Raw genomic sequence first — 20,626 nt, 5'->3', positions numbered from 1 at the left:
GACACCGCTGCGCGCAGGCGCTCGGCACCCGGAAGGCCGCGGCGGAGGCAGGCGCGGTGCCCGCCCCGGCGGTGCCCGGCTGCCGGTGCTGAGCGGCCCTGAGGCCCCTGCAGGGGCCGGGCCGGAGCATCGCAGGGGGGGTGCAGTGTTCGGCACAGCTCTGCGGCCTGCAGTGGGGTATGTCCGGCAGGGAAAGGCTGTGGTGAGCTGGGAACGGGACTCAGGCTTGCGAAGGGTGTTTGGGGAGCCGGGGGGACGCGTTCTGTGTCCTAACCCTAACCTAGTGTGGGTGTGCGGCAAGTGTTGCAGCTCCCTGCCTGGCTTCAGCATCTGTCCTCGGTACATTAAAGCCATTCCCCTTGGCCTGTCCCTACAGGCCCTTGTCCCAAGCCCCTCTCCAGCTTTCCTGCAGCCCCTTTAGGCACTGGAGCTGCTCTCAGGTCTCCCCTTCAGGAGCCTTCTCTTGTGCAGGCTGCCCCAGCCCAGCTCTCTCAGCCTGTCAGTCCATATCCGAGTTTCCTTCGCTGTTTGAATGTATATGGGCATGGTTTGGGTTTGAAGATGTCCCTCTTAGGGATGTTGTCAGCCTTCTCACTGCCTGTTAAGATGTCATTTAGGCTCCATCCCCGGTGATGTGTCTGCAGTCTCACCAGTATCTGAAGGGGGCCTACAGGGATGCTGGGGAGGGACCCTTCATTAGGGACTGTAGTGATAGGACAAGGGGTAACGGGTTCAAACTTAAACAGCAGAGGTTTAAGCTGGATATAAGGAAGAAATTCTTTACTGTGAGGGTGCTGAGGCACTGGAATGGGTTGCCCAGGGAGGTTGTGAATGCTCCATCCCTGGCAGTGTTCAAGGCCAGGTTGGATGAAGCCTTGGGTGCCATGTGTGAGGTGTCCTTGCCCATGGCAGGGGGGGTGGAACTGGATGAGCTTAAGGTCCTTTCCAGCCCTAACTATTCTATGATTCTATGTGTTGGGTATGAGGACCTAGGTGTTGGAAATGGGTTTATTCTACCAGTTTGGATTTGGTCACATCTGTCACCCAATCTGTGTGAACTTTGTATGTGGAAAGGACAGAACAGGCTGGGAGGTTTATAGTAAGAATGATTTGTTTTTTCAGCAGTAAAACCAAAAGCAGCCACAGCATACTTGCACATTAAAATACATATTATTCGTTAATGCACAAACTCACTGGATTCCCTGGGTCAAATCTGTCTTATCTTGGACATTTGCAGCCCTTTTGTGGACTTGATAAACTCCCCAAGTCGAGTCTGTTTTGCCCATGCTGGTCTATTGAGTGATCTCTCCCTGTCATTATCCCAAGTCTTTCCGTGTATTTTCTCTCCCCTGTCCAGCTGAGGAAAGGAGTCTATAGGAAAGTAACAAGATAATTCAGGTAAATGGGCAGTTGGTGGATTTCTGTTTATGTTGTTGCAGTTGTTTGCTTTGACCCTTGGTTTATTTGCTTATGTGCCCTTACAGGCTTTGATTTCAGCACCAGAGTCAGCTTATAAGGAACTGAGAACAATCATTTTCCATTTAATGGCAGAGTATGTATTTTTCAGTCTTGCCTTGTTTCCTATAGGTATGTAAGAGAAGACATATAAATACTGTACATATGATACTCAGATGTATAAATGGGTGTACATATACACACGTACATTTGTGGGTTTTAAACACTGCCCTGCGTGTGTTTTCCCCTTTGAAAAAGGGAAACCCAAATGCATCAAGTGAAATCCCTTGATGCAGAACCCCTTGCGTACTTGTCATGATGAGCATAAGGTGAAAAATAGCATGAAATGACTAAATAGTGTAAGTTTTTACAGATAGGAGCTTATTAGGTTGCTGCTCATGGCTGCATTTTAGGGGTTATTAATTCTTTTACAATGGATTCTCCTTGATGACTTTCATTACGGTTTCTCCCTTAAGCAGTATTATCTAAAGGCAGCATGTTATTTGTTGGTCTTATCAGGGTGGATATTCCTGCCCAGAGAATGTACGTTAACTGCTTACTCATTGTGAAGAGAGCAGTGCAACTGTTAGCAGCCCAGTTTCTTTGGAGCTGAGCTATTAAAGTCATTGTTCAGTAGAAAGTCCTCTAGATCTAATTTAGATAATTTCCATTATTGTATTTCAAAGTTCTGCTGCAATTATTTGGTAAACAATGAAGGTTCTGTTGCTGAAGGATCCCAAAGACAAAGAGTCAGGACCAGATCCCTATATTCAAGTGAGTAGACTTTAGGAAAGGTAAATGTTTGTGTCACTTCACTGTTTTATCATGTATTCAGGAAGATGGATGGATTTAACTGTTTCAAGTGAAAAACATACTCAATCGAAATGAGGAGTGTGTGTCTGAAATGATATTTCATAGGAAAAAATAAAATGTATGTTTAAATAATCAAAATGTATGTTTCAGTCATGCCAAGGAAAAAAGTATGCTATAAAAGTTGCTGTTACTGAAAAGATATCTTAGTTATAGGGCATTCACAATGAATTCACCATTAAAGTTCTCAGCAAAGCACTGATACTAAACCAGTCTAATGAATTAATATTGGTTATGTTCATATGGATAGAATGAAGATTACATGGAATGGTAGTTGACTTACTGGGAATGTAATGTGAAAAAGAGGTTACCTGTTGCTGTGGTTCTTTCTGCTGTTGTCTTTAGGCATGGGAGTAAGTTACTTGTCAGGGAGGTACAAGAATATTTGCAGGACTGGGTGATCCTTTGTCACTTAGGGACTTCAGAGTTGTGTATGTAGGACATAACTCTATGCTAACTATTCAGTGACTATGAGGAGGCCTCAGGTCCACAGTTGTTTGTGCAGTATTATGTTGCAATACTGAATAACTAGCAAAACCAACCTTGAGTCACTAGTAAAAGCAAATAAGGTGCCTTTGTATCCTATTTGAGTAAAAAGGTATATTTGTGCTTAGTCAGTTATTTGAAAAAGAAAAAACTACTGTTTAAAATCTGTTTCAAAAGCTGTAAACCTTCATTTGATAGGCATTAGGATCATACAGATTCGAAGCCACTTTGATTCCAGTTTTGTCATTTGAATTCATATCTCTTGAAAGCTTATTTGAAAAGGTAAGTAAGTTGTAAACTATTTCAGTTGTCTTATTTTCTGTAGAATTTGGTCACGGTTACCAAGATATTGTGTCTTATCTTGGTCTGCTAGTGCCCTTTGTGGTAGCTCTTTTTGTGTTTCTACAAACACAGTTGTATAAAACACAATATTGTATACAACACAAGACATTACTGTAGATAACATCAAATCTGCTGCTCACACTTGTTAAAGAATTATGCTGGCCAGATAGAATTCATGTTTATTTTGATGGACCATAGATCACCACAGGTTTTGGGGCATTTTGTCACAATAAAAGATTAGAAGATGCTAGTGACAACTAAAGGTTACCTGAGGTTTGCCCTTACATTGTGCTGAAATTGTGCACTGCATCTCCTAGTTACATGAAATAAAATTGTATAGTGGGTGTTCTCTTTCTGGTGGTTCTTCAATGTATGTATTTCATCTTAAAATGAGGACGGTGAGGTGCTGGAGCAGCCTGCTCTAGTGGAAGGTGTCCATGCCTGTGGCAGGGGATGGAACTGATTGAGCTTTAAGGTCCCTTCCAACACAAACAAGTCCAAGCCCCGTCCAGTCTGGCCTTGAACACTGCCAGGGATGGGGCAGCCACAGCTTCTCTGGGCACCCTGTGCCAGCGCCTCAGCACCCTCACAGGGAAGAGCTTCTGCCTTATATCTAACCTGAACTTCCCTGTTTTGATTTAAACCCATCACCCCTTGTCCTATCACTACAGTCCCTGATGAGAAGTCCCTCCATATTTGCCCATTTCAGTCATTTATTGAAGCTGTTCTGTTCTTCACAAGATTGTAAAAAATTGATGAACTAGATTTTTTTAATTTATTTACTCATTTATTTCTTAAATTTACTGTTTTTAAGTAGCTTTCTCATCCAGAATGCTATGGAGGCCTAATTTTTACTAGTCCAAGAGCATTAGAGGCCATCAAGATATGTTTAAAAGAGAAGAGTAAAAATGAAGGTAAGCACATGTCTATATTCCTTGGTCTTCCCGATTCAGTATTTTGTGAAGTTTGTAGTTTTATTTCACCCACAAGCAGGTGTCAGAGTATACCTATGTTAAAAAGCAGTTTCACAGTTCTTTTGGCATCATAAAGGCCTCATGCTCAATTCAGCCTTTAAAAGTTGGGTTTTCTGCCCTTATGCTGCTGTTAAAAATGAAAGGAAAGAGCTTTTGGTGCAAACCACTCATTACCATGAGCTTTTCCAGTTGTGCTTGTCTCATGCATAAGGAATACCTTGCTGCAGTCCCTAGTTGTGCTTGCTGACTACTTTCCTCCCTGAAAGAGAAGAATATGTTCAGAAACTGGCCACTGCTCCTTCTGTGCCTGTATATTTCACGTGAAGTCTTACAGAAACAGACATTTCTGTCTTGACTGTAACATTTCTCAAGTGAGTAACATATCAGCTAAAAAAGCAGTAAAGATACATTAAACCATAAAAGCCAACAGATTGGTTGTAAGAATCCTGCAGAGTGCTAAGTAGAAATTACCATACCAGTGATCTATCAATCCCTTGTAAACTCTTCTAAATTCTTATGCTAAGTGATAACTTCTGCCCTCAGGTTTCTATGTACACTTAAATTGTTTTCTTACTTCATCTGCTCCTTATTTGGGTTGTAGGCAGATACAGGAAGGTTATGCTCATGAGTTAGCAGTAAATACACTGAGACTGTTAGCTTGCTTTAGCATTTTCAGCAGCAGGATTTTTGGTCAGATGTATCTCGAGTTCATCCTTAATCTTGATTAGGACTTCTGGGAGCTGCTGGAATACCTATTTTAATCAATAAAATTAGGCTGTAGTTCCTATTTGGGTTCCTTCCAAAGGTACTTTGGTTAAATCCTTAGATTTTTCTTTCTATAGAATAGTTTCCTGTAATTGCTTTTTTTACTTTAGTTTCTGTTTTTTTCCCCCAAGAACACTGGAAAGGAATACAATGTCCTGTTTTAAAACAAGATAGTAAAAGGCTTAGTGTATCTGTTTCTGACCCATTAGGATGTCAGGCCTGGGATCAGGCTGCTGGAACCCTAACTTACTGCCTGAAGGAGGAAAACCATTTCCTAGTAATTTTGTTTTGGTCTTGGGTACATTTGATTTCTGAGTTGATAACTTGGTTTTGATGTGTGTTTAAAATATAACTGGTTTCTCTTTTGTCTTCTGTAGGAAAGAGTTTATAGAGAACTGTAGTGCATGGATGTAGATTCTTACCCTTTTATTTGTTGGCATAGGATATTATATTGGTTGTTTTGCCTCAACTTTCAATGGCAAACCACCAGTTTGTATGCTTAAATCTCCCTTTGTACTATGTGCCTCTTTTCCTGTGAGTTTTGTTAGGTTCTTAATGCCAAAATGTAAATGAACATTACAAGTCGCATGTCATCCACCGTAGGGCAAGTGTACATAAAAATGCTGCTTAACTAAAGCAGCTAAGAACTGTTTACTCAAATGAAGCTTTTAAAACCATGTTATAGGCTGTTTACACTGAAAAAGCACATTAAAAATTCACTTAGTGCATCCAAATTTGCTGAAATGTAGTGGAGTATTAGTTGTTCTTATTTAGCTGTATTTGTAGGTTTAACAGAAGTCCAGATACTCATTTAACATTCATATTTTGTTGCTGCATGCTTAAATTTGATGTAATTTAATGTTTTTCAGCCTGGTCAAAATCCCTTAAACAAAAGTGGGATACCAAACCAGTGTATGTGGTAGGAAAAGCAACGGCTTCTTTGGGTAAGTTGGGGTTTAGAAATAGAAGTCTTAGATAAATCTCTCTGGTAAGTACAATTTTGTGAGTATTAGCTGCTGTTGAGGGGTGCTCAGAAAAAAATACAGTGCTAGGACATGAGGATCAAACTGAAACAGGGGAAGTTCAGGTTAGATATAAAGAAGTTCTTCCAGTGATGGTGCTGAGGCACTGGCACAGGGTGCCCAGGGAAGTGGTAAATGCTGCATCCCTGCAGTGTTCAAGGCCAGGCTGGGCAGAGCCTTGGGCAACCTGCTGTAGTGGAAGGTGTCCCTGCCCATGGCAGAGGGTTGGAACTGAAGGTCCTTTTCAACCTAAACCATTCTATGATATTAGAAATGGGTAATTTTGGTGACAGATAATTGTGTACAGATCAGAACTCTACATGCTTACTTCAGCTAAGGACCCACCTTCTGGTTTCCCACTGGCTTTATTGTGATGTGTTGGTAATAACTTTATATTCGGCCAAAAAATGACAAAACCCCCTTTGTACTTAATTTATGTGTGCTTTTTCTTCTCATTCACTTTGGAAATGAAATTGGATGAAAGGAATTATGATTGCATAAGGTTCAGTGCACTGGCCCTTCTTACGCTCAGTGTTCTTTGAGTTCTTTGCCAGGCAGAAGGCACCACTCTACTTCCCATTCACTTCAGTGGTCCAGCTGCCTTGTTTATCTCAACACTGATTTTCATCTGGTGCAATACACCTTTTTGGTGCATAGCAAACATGCAACATAGATTGTACTTCATGAAAGCCTTTCTTGCTGTAAAATTGCACTGTACTTTAGCTTCCACTGAACTACACAGGGAATACCATGGAAACACTAGGATTTGAGAACTGGGAAAATCTGGATGTTTTTCTGCTTCTACAACAAGAAATATGGTAATGTCCTGGTGTGTTTCTTCAGGCAGGCTGGTAACAGCACTAGTGACACCTAACATGCACCTTGAATCAGTCAAGTCCCAGACTAGTTAATTTCTAAGGGATTCATCTTATCCCTGCTTGTGTGCTTAAATAAGAGCAGGTTTTCCAATTGGATTTCAGCCTTCACTAGAGAGGACAGTGATAATGCTCAGTGGGAAGCTACAACCAAACCATGCCAGGAACTGCAGCCCATTCGTAGCCAGACAGTGCTTTCTGTTTCACTGCTTCAAGTACAAGAGTTTAAAAAGCCTCCTAAACAGCTTAGTTATCCCCAGAATTCCTCATTTCTACTTTTCCATGTATGTCTTCCTAGAGCAAAACTCACATTTTTCATAGCATATTACTAATAATTGTGCTTTTCAAAGAAGTATTTGTGTGTTAGGATCAAGTTGTGTCTCTGTGTTTCTGTGACTGTAAATGTGAATTGCTCTCATCGATTTCAATAGTTTTCTTTGCTGCTTCTGGTTCTAGTGGAAGAAATCGGCCTCACTCCACAGGGAGAAACGTCTGGAAATGCTGAGAAATTAGCTGAGTATATTTGCTCAAGTAAGTGTCTCAAATCTGCTTAAATGAAGCTTATGTACCTCTCATTGGTTCAGAACTTCAACTCTGCATTGAGTGCACACTGAAACAGAGAAGTACATACTTCATCTATATATGTGTATCTTGTGTATAGATCCTGGGAATTCAGCTTCTGGGAATGAGGTGATACCTCTAAAAGATTATAAAAATACTCTGAAATACATGCACAAAGTACTAATTTACATGAAATCTTATACTCTGTAAATGGTTACCAATACTGTATGACCTGGTAGGCACAGTATTCTTGTACTAAAAGATCAGAGCTGTAATGATTGGAGATTGCTGCTTAATCATAGGCTTTAGATGATCATGACAATAGGTGTGCTGGTTCTCTGGGAACTTCAGGCTGACCTGACTGTCCTTGCTTTAAACCAGTTGGTGCTGGGGATTTTTCCCAGTGCCATAGCTGAAAGTCAATCAGGGGAGCTCCTTTCCTCAGAATTAACAGGTGGTTTCAGAGGTACCTATTTTTCAGCCCCTTCAAAGTGTACATCTATCTGCTGGGAGGAACAGTTAGCAACAGAAGTCAGCAGAATAGTCCCCAGGCCTTCTGAAACTGGCTGCTCAAATAGGCTTTGTACAAGATGAAAACCACGCTTAAGGTTCAGTGTCACTGCAGCAACCTGATAGCTGGCAGAGCTTCTTTGTACTTTATATGGCCTGGGATGCATTTTCCATGGGGAGCTCAGAATGAAATGAGATGGTAGCTTTCAGTCTGATAGAGGTATATATTCAGTCTCATACAGGTGTATATATTCAGGTATATACTTCACTGAAGGAATTCCTGCCCCCGAGTTAAGAAGGGAAACATCTAGAGGCTGATTCAGGATCCACTCATTGCACAGAGCATGTAGCTTTGCAAAGCCACATCATTGAGCCAGTCAGGTAAATAGTGGCCTTTGGCTTATCCTGGTCAAAGCACAACAGAGACAATTGCAGTTATTCTGGATGTTGGGTGAATGATTGTATCTGCTGGTTTCAAAGCCCTGCTGCTGACCACACTTTGTGAACCTGCTGAATAAGGTGCTGGGTGCTTCAGGAGTGGAAATGATGTCAAAAACCCTGACCCATTGCTTTTGGCTGTTAGGCATAATATTTGATATAGAATCATAGAATAGTTTGGATTGGAAGGGACCTTCAAAGCTGATCGCATCCAACACTTGCAATAAGTAGGGACATCTTCAGTCATACCAGGTTGCTCAGAACCACATCCAGCCATATGAAAGAGCCTGTTGGTTAGCAAGGTCTGCATAGGAGCAGAGAATTAGAAGTAAAATGTGATAGGAGCTGGCAAGTATTGTTTTTTTTGTGGGTGCTCTGTAACTCATGTGCAAATAAGATACTTTAATTACATGGAATATTTCAGGCTAACAGTGGTAACTGCCAACACAAGAATAAATAATAAATACTGAAAATTAAATTTTTAACACAAAAATGCCATAAGTGAAAAATAACCAAAGTATCCAACAGGTACTTTAAACCAAAAAACAAGGTTTTAGCTGATGTTTTAGTTCTAGAAAGTCTATTTCTGGTAGTGAATTAGTGTTTGCCGGTTTGCAGGTGAAGGTTGGTTGCTTTTTAGAGAAGGAAGATGGGAAAAATACCCATGTCTTCTGTTGTATGTGAATGTGAGAGAACCTAAGATCAGGTCTAAGGAAGACAATCCATGTAGTACCAGGAGCGGAAAAACTCCACCTTGGTGAGCACAATTACTGCATTGTAACATCTTAGTTATTTGGAGTCCCTTTGAGGGTCAGCCTGGCTCCTGTGTCAGCTCTCCTGTGGGAGCTGCTGGGTTCATAGATCCAGTACTTATGGCTGTGTTTGGTCCTGAGACTGTTTCCCTGCTTTGCCTGCAAGTTCCTGCAGAGTTAGGAGCTGGTGGTCACAGAGGGAGCCAGATGGGGAACAGCACTTCATGGTGAGAGCAGAGGGTCAATCCAGAGCCAGCAGCATTTCTGATACCCAGCATAGAGAATCACAGACTGGTTTGGGTTGGAAGGGGCCTTAAAGCTCATCCAGTTCCAGCCCCCTGCCAGGGGTAGGGATGCCTCACACTAGACCACAAGGCTGTGTCTACCCTGGCCTTGAACACTGCCAGGGATGGAGCATTTGCCACTTCTCTGGGCACCCAGGGAAGAACTTCTTCCTTATATCAAACCTGAACTCCTCTGTTTCAGTTTAAACCCACTAAATCCTAGACTGCTTTCAATCCTAGACTGGTTTGTGTCTCCCTCGACTGCTGCTCACGCTCTGGTGATGCAGCCCAGCACATGCAGGGGTTCTGGGCTCTAGTGCACACTGAAGCCAGGTCATGGTTTATTCCCAAGTCCTCTTCCTCAGGCTGCTCTCAGAGCTGTGTGTTTTCCAGCCTTTCACAGAGCATATCCAGAGGGTGTTTTCATACCAGAACACCAGCAGCTGTTAAACACAACACTGCAACACTTCCATTATCCTTGGAAAAATGCCTGCCTTTGAACACCCTTCAGTTTTGATAAGCAAACAGTGAACTTCAATCACTGGGGACTGCTTCTTCTTGTTACCTATAATCACACTCCATGATTTATTGGATTGTGTGTATTTATACACTCTGCATTTATCACAGGGTTTATAACAACCCCTGAAGTACAGATTAAATTACATCATGTTCCCTATTATGCATGTTATATTTGTTTATGCATAAAATTATAAGTAAATGAAAAGCTCTACATTGTTTATACCATTGGGATTTATTGCCAAGAGTTGAAATTAAATCTGAAGTAATGATGCAACATTAAATCTGAAGTAATGATATTTCTTTTGTTATTCACCTCTTGTGCTTTGGTCCCCACTTCAACTTAAGTGGGAAAATTAAAGGAGTTTATTCCTTAACTATCTGCATTTACTCTCTTTTCAAGGCAAATACACTTTAGTTCTATTACAGTGTAATATTGGTGTGGGTTATGGACTAGGGGATATCAGAAGGGCCAATGCTGCTTGTATTGTTCAGGCCTGCTAAGGACTTCTGTGCTTCATAACCACAGGTTAGAAAGGATTAGTGTTTCCTTCCAGGCATCACATTGACATTGCAATTAACTGACATGAGTTATAGGAGGTTTAAGCTGAAGTATTTAGGGTTTACCTTTGTATTTTAAACTCTCTTTTTACATTCTGTCCCAAGTTCATTCTTCTTTCCTATAACTGATTACAAGCATCTCTTATTATAGTTATGGAATACTTGTAATGTACATGCTAAATACCTCTGTCCTCTGAATTGTGGATGCACTGCAAGTTACCTTAGGGCTGTGTCAGTGAGGAAGCCCATGGTATGTACTGCAGTGTTCAACATTTGATACCTTTAAGATGTATTAAATGTATCAGGTTTACTTTTTATTAAAGATATAAGTTAAAGTTCTTGTTTTTGTGCTTACAGGGGAGAAATCCAGTTCCTCAGCTCTTCTTTTTCCTTGTGGAGCCCTGAAAAGAGAAGTGCTTCCTACAGTACTTAGAGAAAAAGGTGGAACTTCCCTAGGAGCCTCATTTTAATTCATCAGTTATGAGAAAAGCTGGATCTAAAGCTTGTGAATCCAATTTGCATGAGTAAAACTTGGATATGTTATTATGTTAGCTAGAAATTAGAGGATGGGAGTGAAAACTGAGAGGTGGGATTGCTGCCCTCAGCACTGGGACTGAGCTACATGGTTATTTGCCTTGTTCCTCACTGGTGTTCTCATCTGTGGGATGGAAGGTAGCTCATGCATGGAAGCGATGCCAGATTTGCCTGGTTTCCAGTGTGCTTTGAGGTCTTTGGCTTACACATGCTTTGGGATATCTTGCAACTAGAAATACTACAAATCCTTCACAGAATTTGTCTTCCTCTATATTTTTAGTCTAAAATGATGCACTTAAATTTGTTTGTATGTGGAGTGTTTTACTGAAATGATAGAAATAAATGAAGCCCTGATTAATGATGGCTGTGTATCCTAATTGCAGGTATACCTCTGGAAAGCCTCACTGTTTATCAAACAACCCAGCATGCTCATCTGCAGGAGTCTTTGAGCAGTTATTTCTCACAACAGGTATTGGACACTGATAATACCTTGCAGTATATTCCTTGTGGGAATGGCTTGAACCTGCCAGAGGGGAGACTGAGCTGAGCTCTTAGGCAGAAGCTGTTCCCTGTGAGGGTGCTGAGGCGCTGGCACAGGGTGCCCAGAGAAGCTGTGGCTGCCCCATCCCTGGCAGTGCTCAAGGCCAGGTTGGACACAGGGGCTTGGAGCAGCTGCTCCAGTGGAAGGGGTCCCTGCCTGTGGCAGGGTTGGAACTGGATGAGCTTTAAGGTCCCTTCCAACATAAACCAGTCAGGGGTTCTATGATTCAGGGAAGTAACTTGCCTACTTTCTTGCTGCACAGAAGGAGAACAGCTCCAGAACACTTCAGGATATTTATCTCCAAGCACTTGTGTGACAAAGTACTTGTTTATAGTCACACATCAGTGTTCTGTGGTGGAACTGGGGGGTTGCTGCCTGCACCACAGGAAACCATTTTTCTTGGCTTAATTAGCTGTGTTTTCTCATCAATAATGACACTTCGCAAACATATAAACACAGTTGAAGTGATGTATGTGAGAAAGTGTACTGGGAAGAGTGAGGAATCTATGCCAACCTGTGGTTACCTTTACACAGGGAATTCCAGCAAGTATCGTGTTCTTCAGTCCATCCGGTGTCAAATTTTGCCTCCAGCACATTCAGAAGCTTTCAGGAGATTTTATCAATCATATCAAGGTATTGTCTCTTCAAAAGTGGTGAGATACAACAGGGAGTAAGCCTGGGGTTGCAAACAAGAGATAGGAAAGCTGTTACACCTCTTACAAACCTTCATTTTCTCTCTTTGTGCTTATTTCTCTGCAAAAGTCCCAGGTAATAGCAAACACAGATTTATTATATAGCTGAGAGCCTTTATAAAAGAAAGAAAAAGGAATTTCACCTGGAATTATTTTCTCCAACTAACTTACCCTGTCTCCACTGATGGGTGTTTTTTAATACTGAGATTCTTCAACCTGAAATGGATAAAAGCTTTTTAAGCTGAAATACAGTGACAGTGCAGCAAGGGAGGGGGAATGCATACCTCAGTTGAGTCATGAGAGCTGATGCCATACCTAACCTTCCTGTTGTAACTGTAAATACCATCATTCCAGTTTGCTGCCATCGGTCCAACGACAGCCGAAGCCATGGAAGCAGCAGGAATCCCTGTGAGCTGCACTGCAGAGAGCCCCACTCCCCAGGACCTCGCCACTGGCATCCAGAAAGCACTTCACTTACACAACTGCTCTGTACCTAAATGAGCACAGTGTGACTTTGAAGGTGAACTCAGTGTTTGTTTGCAGACCTGTTGTTCTGCAAGGTGTTCTTCAGGGATATGCAACACTGTCCTCATCTGGTGTGAGAAGCTGGCACCTAAATGCAGAAGAAACCTAGGATTTGTCCAGCATCCCTTAAAGTACCAGTTACTCCCCTTTTCTCATGTGTGCAGTGTAAATACTTCATGTGGTTATTCCTTGAAAGCTCAGTGTGAGAGGTTGATCTGCCTTAGAGCACACTGAGATAAGTCCAGTGTTATCACCTCAGGTAGCACCTACACACCAGGTAAGGCTTTCATGCGTCTGTAGAATCAGTTCTACACCCATCCTGCTCTTTCATAGCTGGAAACCATACACACAATAAGGTGTTTCCTGCTGTAAAGCTTATTTGTTCATTGTTCTGCTTTTCGGATGTTGATATTAAAATGATGATTGTAGATACTCAGTGAAATAAGATGATTCTTAGGGTGAAGCTGCACCATGTGGAGCTAAAAGCAGGTCAGCTATTACCATTCCTATCCCTCCAGTACAGAGTCCTATAAATGAGGTTCTGGTTTCCATTCCTGTAAAGGAGGAGAATTTATTAACAGAAAATAAACTGAGTTATCATAGCTAATAATGGTGTTAGAGGTGTCTGTTGTGGATGTGGTTTATGCTTGAGTTGTTTATCTGTGAAAGAGGAAACAGTAATCCCATTTAGCACCACTGCTACTGCTGAGGAATTCAGAGCAGATTTAAATCATAATAAACTTAATTATAATCCCCATGAAAGTCATTCAGTGCAGTGCTGAGGTTCACAGACTAACAGAGAAATCCTCATTTGTTGTAAATTTCTATTAGCTTAATTCTGAGTCTATGACCTGAATTCCCAATTAGGTGAGATGCTCCATACCCAGAATAAGAGTTAATCTGAGCCCAATTATGTTACTGTGAACTGAAGTCATGTCAAATTGTGTGTGTGGATTCATCAGTCAGCCTGGGCACAATAAAACAGCCATTTTGCTTACTCAAGGAGTTACATTTCTTAGGATGAAATAGAAGCTCAGAAGTATGATGGACCTCAGAAGTATTTACAAACCTGTTGGAGCGAGGCCAGAGGAGGCCATGGAGCTGCTGCAAGGGCTGGAGCAGCTCTGCTCTGGAGCCAGGCTGAAAGAGCTAGGCTGGGGCAGCCTGGACAAGAGAAGGCTCCTGAAGGGGAGACCTGAGAGCAGCTCCAGTGCCTAAAGGGGCTGCAGGAAAGCTGGAGAGGGGCTTGGGACAAGGGCCTGTAGGGACAGGCCAAGGGGAATGGCTTGAACCTGCCAGAACAGGGGAGACTGAGCTGAGCTCTTAGGCAGAAGCTGTTCCCTGTGAGGGTGCTGAGGTGCTGGCACAGGGTGCCCAGAGAAGCTGTGGCTGCCCCATCCCTGGCAGTGCTCAAGGCCAGGTTGGACACAGGGGCTTGGAGCAGCTGCTCCAGTGGAAGGGGTCCCTGCCCGTGGCAGGGGTTGGAGCTGGAGGAGCTTTAGGGGCCCTTCCAACCCAAATTCTGTGATTCTATGATTCTCTGAAATACTTACTTCCAAAAACCAGAGCCCTCACATTCTAAGACAAGGCTCACTTGCTTATTAGGCCTGATTTGTATAATTTCCAGTCTCTTCTACCTTTCCCATAGCTTTCATTCTATTGAGCAGTTTGCTGCTCGGATGAGGGTGCTGCTGCCATCACCAGTAACCCCAAGGCAGACCCATGGCACAGTTTGTATTTAATAAATAAAATTTATTTAAAAATATGCTCTCATTTATTCACAGTTTCAAGTCTGAAAAACAATAATACTCTTCTTAATCAATCCAAACACAGCTAAACCCACTCAACTTGCTGGAGTGAAGCCCAGTGACAGCCACTGTTTGGCAGAGTCCTGCAGCACAGCTGGAAAGGCACACATCTCTGTGCAGGATAGTAACTACTAGTAGTAGTGTGTCCATATATGCAACAGACACTTGCTCCAAGCTGACATTATGGGTTAAAGTGTTTCAATCCAGCCTTGCTTACAAAGTGTATTCCATGAAACATCAACTCAGAGCAACTGTGAGATTACATTTATATGCAAGACATTGATACCACTGCAAAGCCCCTTATCTGAAAAACAGGGAATTTCTCCAACATGAGAAGTGTTTCTGTCTCTATGCAAAACCCCAATGTGGCACTTCAAACAAAGAAACACCACTGCAGAGGGCTCATGGGATAAACAGGAATTCCTGCTTTTTCCCCACACGTACAATGTAACAACGCAGGCTCTATTATCACCTGCAATAAATAGGAATATCACATGGGAAAAGATACAATACCACCAATCCCATGTGAAGCAAGGCACTGTTGGGCTGTTCCACAGCATGGCAGTCACTGGATTCCTGCACTGCCAGTGTCTGAGTTCTGAGTGAGCTGCTCCAGTATATTCAGGATCACTTCCACTCGCTCCAGCAGAGTCAGGCTTCTGTTGGCAGTTGCCCGCAGGAGTAGGGAGTAAACCTGCTTGTTGGTTTGAAGAACAGCTTCTTCTTCATTAATGCCCCTAATAACAAAGCAGGGTATACAGGCTGTTAACCTGACCACAGGATTGGGTTCTGCAAGTTATCAAACAGTTATGACATCACATTGATGGCTATCCCAGTGGAACAATATGACTGGTGTTTCCATTGGAGTCTCTCATTTCCTACCATGCCACATTTAACATCCAAGACTGATAATCAAGTGAGCCAAATTAGAAAAACAACTAAAATACTGGCCTTGATGTTATAAATGAAGCATGGTTGTGTACATATTAATCATGTGTACATTAATTATACATCAGATTCATTGCAAATGCTTCAGGAATTACCAAGAAATGGTGAAACGCCATTAAATTCCTAACACTAGGCAGAAATCAGAGGAATTTGCTTATTGATCAGGCAGTCAATAAAAGCCACTGAGGTGCAAAGTAATTCTGGGTTAGTTACAAGAATTCCCAGAACCAAGTATTGCTTTCAGTTCCTTCTTTCCCCTGATATACACAGCCAAGTTCAGTTATGCTCATGCTTTTAACTTTTAGAGGGTAAATCTCTGATTTCAGCTGGTTTCACTGCTAGTCTGCAAGTTTCACATTCAAAACATTTAGTTTTATCATGTTTTCTGCCAAAGGGCATCTGAAACCTGAAGTAGCATTCATGAGCTCAACCTCCTTCCTCTCAGCCTGTTACTAAACAGAAGGCAGATGTTTTCTTCTACAGAGCAGAATGGAGGAAACACATGTGAGATGTACATGAGGTACTTAGAAAGGTAAAGCAAAAGGCAGCTTCATGCTAAGCATCAATCCACTGTTGTTTAAACAAGTGTAACCTGTTGTAACAACAGTCCCATTTCACAGCAATCAAACTGTAACACTTTCCCTGTAGGGAATCTTCAATAGAAAACCCTACTCGAGAGAGACAATGGGAAAGCAAGAGAGGGGAAAACCCCACAAACCAAAAACCTTTCTTTGACAACACTTAGGAGGCAACAGAACTAAACCAATTTACACAGTTACTTGGGACATCTGCTGGGTTAGGTACGAATCTTAACGGAATCCTCCGCATTCCACATATTCAGGTTGCCACCTTGTGGAAGCGTTTTAGAAAGGAAAGGAAAGCACCTAAATGCTGTGTTAAAAACAAGTACTCAGGCAGTGCACAGCTTCCTCCTGTCTCACATTTCTCTATTTCTCCATCTTCCTCTAGCAGCAGAAAACTTTCTGTGTAGAATGATGCCATTTCACAGTTCACTGTTGGCAAAACAGCACTGGCATCAGCAGTGCTTCCATCTGAGAAGCTATTAACACAGCTTCCAACAATACAATTCCCTAGAAAGAGACACTAGCACTAATGGCATATTCTCATACATTACCTTTATCTAACATTGTAAGATTCTTAAAGGCCAGTAAGCATCTTCCCCCCATCCATCCCTCTCTATTTACAGCCCTACTGTAGCACCTACCTGTATTCTGCTTGCTAAACTACACTGTCTCCAACATACTTCATTATCAAGACATGAAAAGACCAGCAATACACAGGAATTGCACCCCCATTAACTTTCACATGCTCTGTCACAGATGAAGACCGATGTCAGCCAACATAAGCAACTCCCTATACACATACCTCATTCCCTGAACACTTTGATGAACCAAAACCAGAAAGAAGTAGGCCAGAATCACAGAATCCCAGAATCCCAAGGGTTGGAAGGGACCTCAAAAGATCATCTAGTCCAAACCCCCTGCAAGAGCAGGGTAACCTAGAGTACATCACACAGGAACTTGTCCAGGCGGGCCTTGAATATCTCCAACGTAGGAGACTCCACAAGTCCCCTGGCCAACCTGTTCCAGTGCTCTGTCACTCTTACAGTAAAGAAGTTCTTCCTGATGTTAACGTGGAACCTCCTATGCTCCAGTTTACACCCATTGCCCCTTGTCCTACCACTGGATATCACTGAAAAAACCCTAGCTCCATCATCCTGACACCCACCCTTTACATATTTGTAAACACTGATGAGGTCACCCCTTAGTCTCCTCTTCTCCAAGCTAAAGAGACCCAGCTCCCTCAGCCTCTCCTCATAAGGGAGGTGTTCCACTCCATCATCTTTGTGGTTCTGAGCTGGACTCTTTCAAGCAATTCCCTGTCTTTCTTGAACTGAGGGGCCCAGAACTGGATGCAATATTCCAGATGCGGCCTCACCAAGGCAGAGTATAAAACTATGGCAGTACAAGTTACGGCTTAAAATTATGTTAAAATTATGGGTTTGTGTGTGATTTACACATATGAAAGACACAGGATTTATATCCTCTGAAGGATCAGTTGGATACCACTGAGAATGATACAGCACCTGTGACTCATAACTGTTCCATACATTTCAGAGGGTGATTAAACTATGATTTTGCAATCAGTTTGGAACATACAGCAATTCAAGTCTCACTTTTGTCCTCAGTCCTGAATTGCTATCAAGAAAGAGGAGAAAATAGCTACCTAGACACATGCAGAGATGATGTTTCTTGGTCACTGCCTCAATTACACACAAATGCACAGAGAACACTGACAATTCAGACAGTTGAAGTATATCTCACCTCCTTCTCTGCACGAGAGGCACCTCCATAAAAGAATAAATACCACAGTTCTAGCAGGCTAAAGAGTCATAGTTATGGATTTATGGATGGGAATCACATCTACACATGCATATCATGGTTCAACTTACCCAATCTTTTTTTTGGTTGAGGTTAACAACTTAATGGATTGGAGGAGGAGGAATGACATTCTGGATTCAAAAATACTGAGCAGTTTCAACACTTCTTCTTTGTTTAGGCTGGTGGAGGAATCAGTAGGTGACATGTTCTCAGTAGCACTTTTACCCTCACTTGTCTATAAGAGAAAAAGCAAAAACCATGTCACTAAATTCACCATTTAAACTCAGTTCAGCTAAAGCCAGACAGCCCCACCAGCACGTTAGTCGATTCTTTACTGGAATGGTACCAACACCACAGTTTCTGTGGCACCCTCTTTATAGGGCAGTTACACTTATATCCACACTGTGTAAAACTTACACTGATTGCCTGTGTTGTATATACACACTGGAGTATTTAGTTATCAAAGCATCAGGAAAACATGGACTTGATGATTCCATATACTGCTCAAATTGCCAGCAAGGGATGACACGCATCAGCATATACTGCAAGTAATTATTTGTTTAGGCATCAAGAACCTGATCACACTAGCTACAGGCAGCCTTCCACCTTTTAATATTAAATATACTATACAGAGTATTCTCATTTATAGTGTACGGAATTTAAGTTCTTAAGGGATAAGGAATCTTTAAGGGATAATCCAGAGCTGCACAGAACCCTGTTCAGACAGTCTAGATCCATATACAAGTATGTCTGACAGGAAGCAGTGACAGGACAAGGAGTTTTAACCTGCCAGAGGGAAGACTGCAATGAGCTCTTAGGCATGAGCTCTTCCCTGGAGGGTGCTGAGGCACTGGCACAGGGTGCCCAGAGAAGCTGTGGCTGCCCCATCCCTGGCAGTGCTCAAGGTCAGGTTGGACACAGGGGCTTGGAGCAGCTGCTCCAGTGGAAGGGGTCCCTGCCTGTGGCAGGGGTTGGAGCTGGAGGAGCTTTAAGGCCCCTTCCAACCCAAACCAGCCTGGGATTCTATGTTTCAATCCATCTCCAGATCATGTTCTTGATTAACTTTTTTATCTACCTCCACATAAAGGATAGAAGAGAAGTGCAATAGGTTTGAACCCTGTCCACACTATTCAAGCACCCAGCTCTATTGAAAAGTAACCAAACAACATCTTAATTGCTAAATGACCATTCTGACATGAACATCAGAGATACAATGAGCAGGGAGTCACCTCACTCGACCTCCATTTACCTGTTCACTTTCTGCTTCAAGCTCCTTCTTGATAAGCTGGAATGCAACCTTGGTTTTTGCCATTATATCCAGTGCCCCAAACAGAGTCTTTAATTTCCCAGCACTGCTGTTCTGACCTAAAAAAGAAGTAAAAATGTCATACACAAAGTTATGTACAAATGCATTTAAATAGGGAATGTTAGTTTGGAAAGCTGTTGTAGTAAAAGCCAGAGCTAGACTTACTCGCCATCTGGAATTCTGCAAATGCCACTCTTTCCAGCTGCACACGAAGTAACTCGCAGGGCGCATCCTTCAGGAGCTGGAAGAGTCGTACTGCTTTGCTGTAATGGAGATCAGCCAGTACACGGTGTTGCTTTCTCAGGTGTTCATCACCAACCTGCAAAGGAGAGGACATTCTAAATCCCAGACAGTTTGTATGTTCATAAGGTAGGCCATTAGAAATAAACCTGTGTAAGTTGGGAGATGAGGTGCCAACAATCATTTCCCACCTCATTCCATAATGATTCATCTAAATGTTTGCACTTCTCCAAAATCACCATCCTGCCATCTCTGAAGCTGTTGTAATTTCAAAGCTGCTGCTAACAAATTCACACCAACTGTAACTAAGTTAACTATAATGAATAATAATTGGAGGAAGGGGGAAGGAAAACTGACAGCAACATGTAAGTCTACACTAAGGCTTTATTAAATTATATGTGAAGTAGAAGGCTGTCTGAAGTGTAAGAAGAGTGGCTGGAAACAAAACCAAACCAAAGAACATATTTATCATCAATGGCATCTGTTATGTGAGTGTAGAACTACTTAGAATAGAGAGAATCCCAAAGCTCAGTACACTCTATAAAGGACAGACTACACTTCTAAAAGTAACATTTTTAAGGCTGAGAGCTGGGCTGGGGCAGCCTGGACAAGAGAAGGCTCCTGAAGGGGAGACCTGAGAGCAGCTCCAGTGCCTAAAGGGGCTGCAGGGAACCTGGAGAGGGGCTTGGGACAAGGGCCTGTAGGGACAGGCCAAGGGGAATGGCTTGAACCTGCCAGAACAGGGGAGACTGAGCTGAGCTCTTAGGCAGAAGCTGTTCCCTGTGAGGGTGCTGAGGCGCTGGCACAGGGTGCCCAGAGAAGCTGTGGCTGCCCCATCCCTGGTAATGTTCAAGGGCAGGCTGGAAGTCAATCTCCAAGCACGCTGGACACACTAAGTATGGAATCCAAACAGTTTGTGCCAATACCTGGTTTCTCAAGCAACTGTGGTACATCGAAGCAAGCCTGTGGTGGATGGTTGCAGCCCGGTACTGGCAGAGAGGTTGTCGTGCAGACACTGTATCAATGTCACAGTATTTCAAGGACTTCATCATGGCTTCACTAACTTCTTTCTCTATCTACAAAATGAAACAAAAAGATGTAGTGTGGGCACTTTGAAACTAGAACAGCAGCATGTGCAAGGCTTAAATCTCTGCTTGTGCTGCTTTTGTTTCATTAAGCAAAACTTTATAAACCACAAGTAACATTCTATGGCTTGCAA

At 42.5% G+C, this 20,626-nt stretch overlaps 2 protein-coding genes across 3 annotated transcripts in view; one reads left to right on the top strand and one right to left on the bottom strand.

Moving 5' to 3' along the window:
- The first annotated feature begins 1,246 nt into the window (after positions 1-1,246).
- On the top strand, positions 1,247-13,700 carry UROS (uroporphyrinogen III synthase). Its single transcript, XM_034062614.1, has 11 exons — positions 1,247-1,398; positions 1,485-1,552; positions 2,142-2,229; positions 3,010-3,093; positions 3,971-4,067; positions 5,762-5,836; positions 7,246-7,320; positions 10,769-10,852; positions 11,329-11,414; positions 12,021-12,119; positions 12,533-13,700. The coding sequence occupies exons 3-11, from the start codon at positions 2,167-2,169 to the stop codon at positions 12,677-12,679; spliced, it is 810 nt and encodes a 269-aa protein (XP_033918505.1). The 5' UTR covers positions 1,247-1,398; positions 1,485-1,552; positions 2,142-2,166; the 3' UTR covers positions 12,680-13,700.
- Positions 13,701-14,475: 775 nt separating this feature from the next.
- The window catches only part of EDRF1 (erythroid differentiation regulatory factor 1), a 28,665-nt gene continuing 22,514 nt past the window's right edge, over positions 14,476-20,626 (bottom strand). For both annotated transcript variants that reach the window (XM_034062504.1, XM_034062505.1), the window contains 5 exons: positions 20,334-20,483; positions 19,333-19,486; positions 19,111-19,226; positions 17,933-18,096; positions 14,476-15,248 (listed from right to left, as the gene is read on the bottom strand). In XM_034062504.1, the coding sequence (XP_033918395.1) occupies positions 15,077-15,248; positions 17,933-18,096; positions 19,111-19,226; positions 19,333-19,486; positions 20,334-20,483 (756 nt within the window). In that variant the 3' untranslated portion in view covers positions 14,476-15,076. The remainder of the gene's footprint in view (positions 15,249-17,932; positions 18,097-19,110; positions 19,227-19,332; positions 19,487-20,333; positions 20,484-20,626) is intronic.

This window comes from Melopsittacus undulatus, chromosome 4, assembly GCF_012275295.1.
Source record: "Melopsittacus undulatus isolate bMelUnd1 chromosome 4, bMelUnd1.mat.Z, whole genome shotgun sequence".
Taxonomy (NCBI): domain Eukaryota; kingdom Metazoa; phylum Chordata; class Aves; order Psittaciformes; family Psittaculidae; genus Melopsittacus; species Melopsittacus undulatus.
The sequence above is the reverse complement of the archived record's forward strand: the minus strand, read 5'-3'. Positions and strand labels throughout refer to the sequence as shown.

Bases quoted from the DNA above. Each gene is read 5' to 3' on its own strand.
- UROS (XM_034062614.1), top strand. From the start codon at position 2,167: ATGAAGGTTCTGTTGCTGAAGGATCCCAAAGACAAAGAGTCAGGACCA. The intron at 2,230-3,009 runs GTGAGTAGACTT...TTCATTTGATAG, and splicing joins GACCAGATCCCTATATTCAA to GCATTAGGATCATACAGATT. The intron at 3,094-3,970 runs GTAAGTAAGTTG...GTTTTTAAGTAG, and splicing joins TTGAAAGCTTATTTGAAAAG to CTTTCTCATCCAGAATGCTA.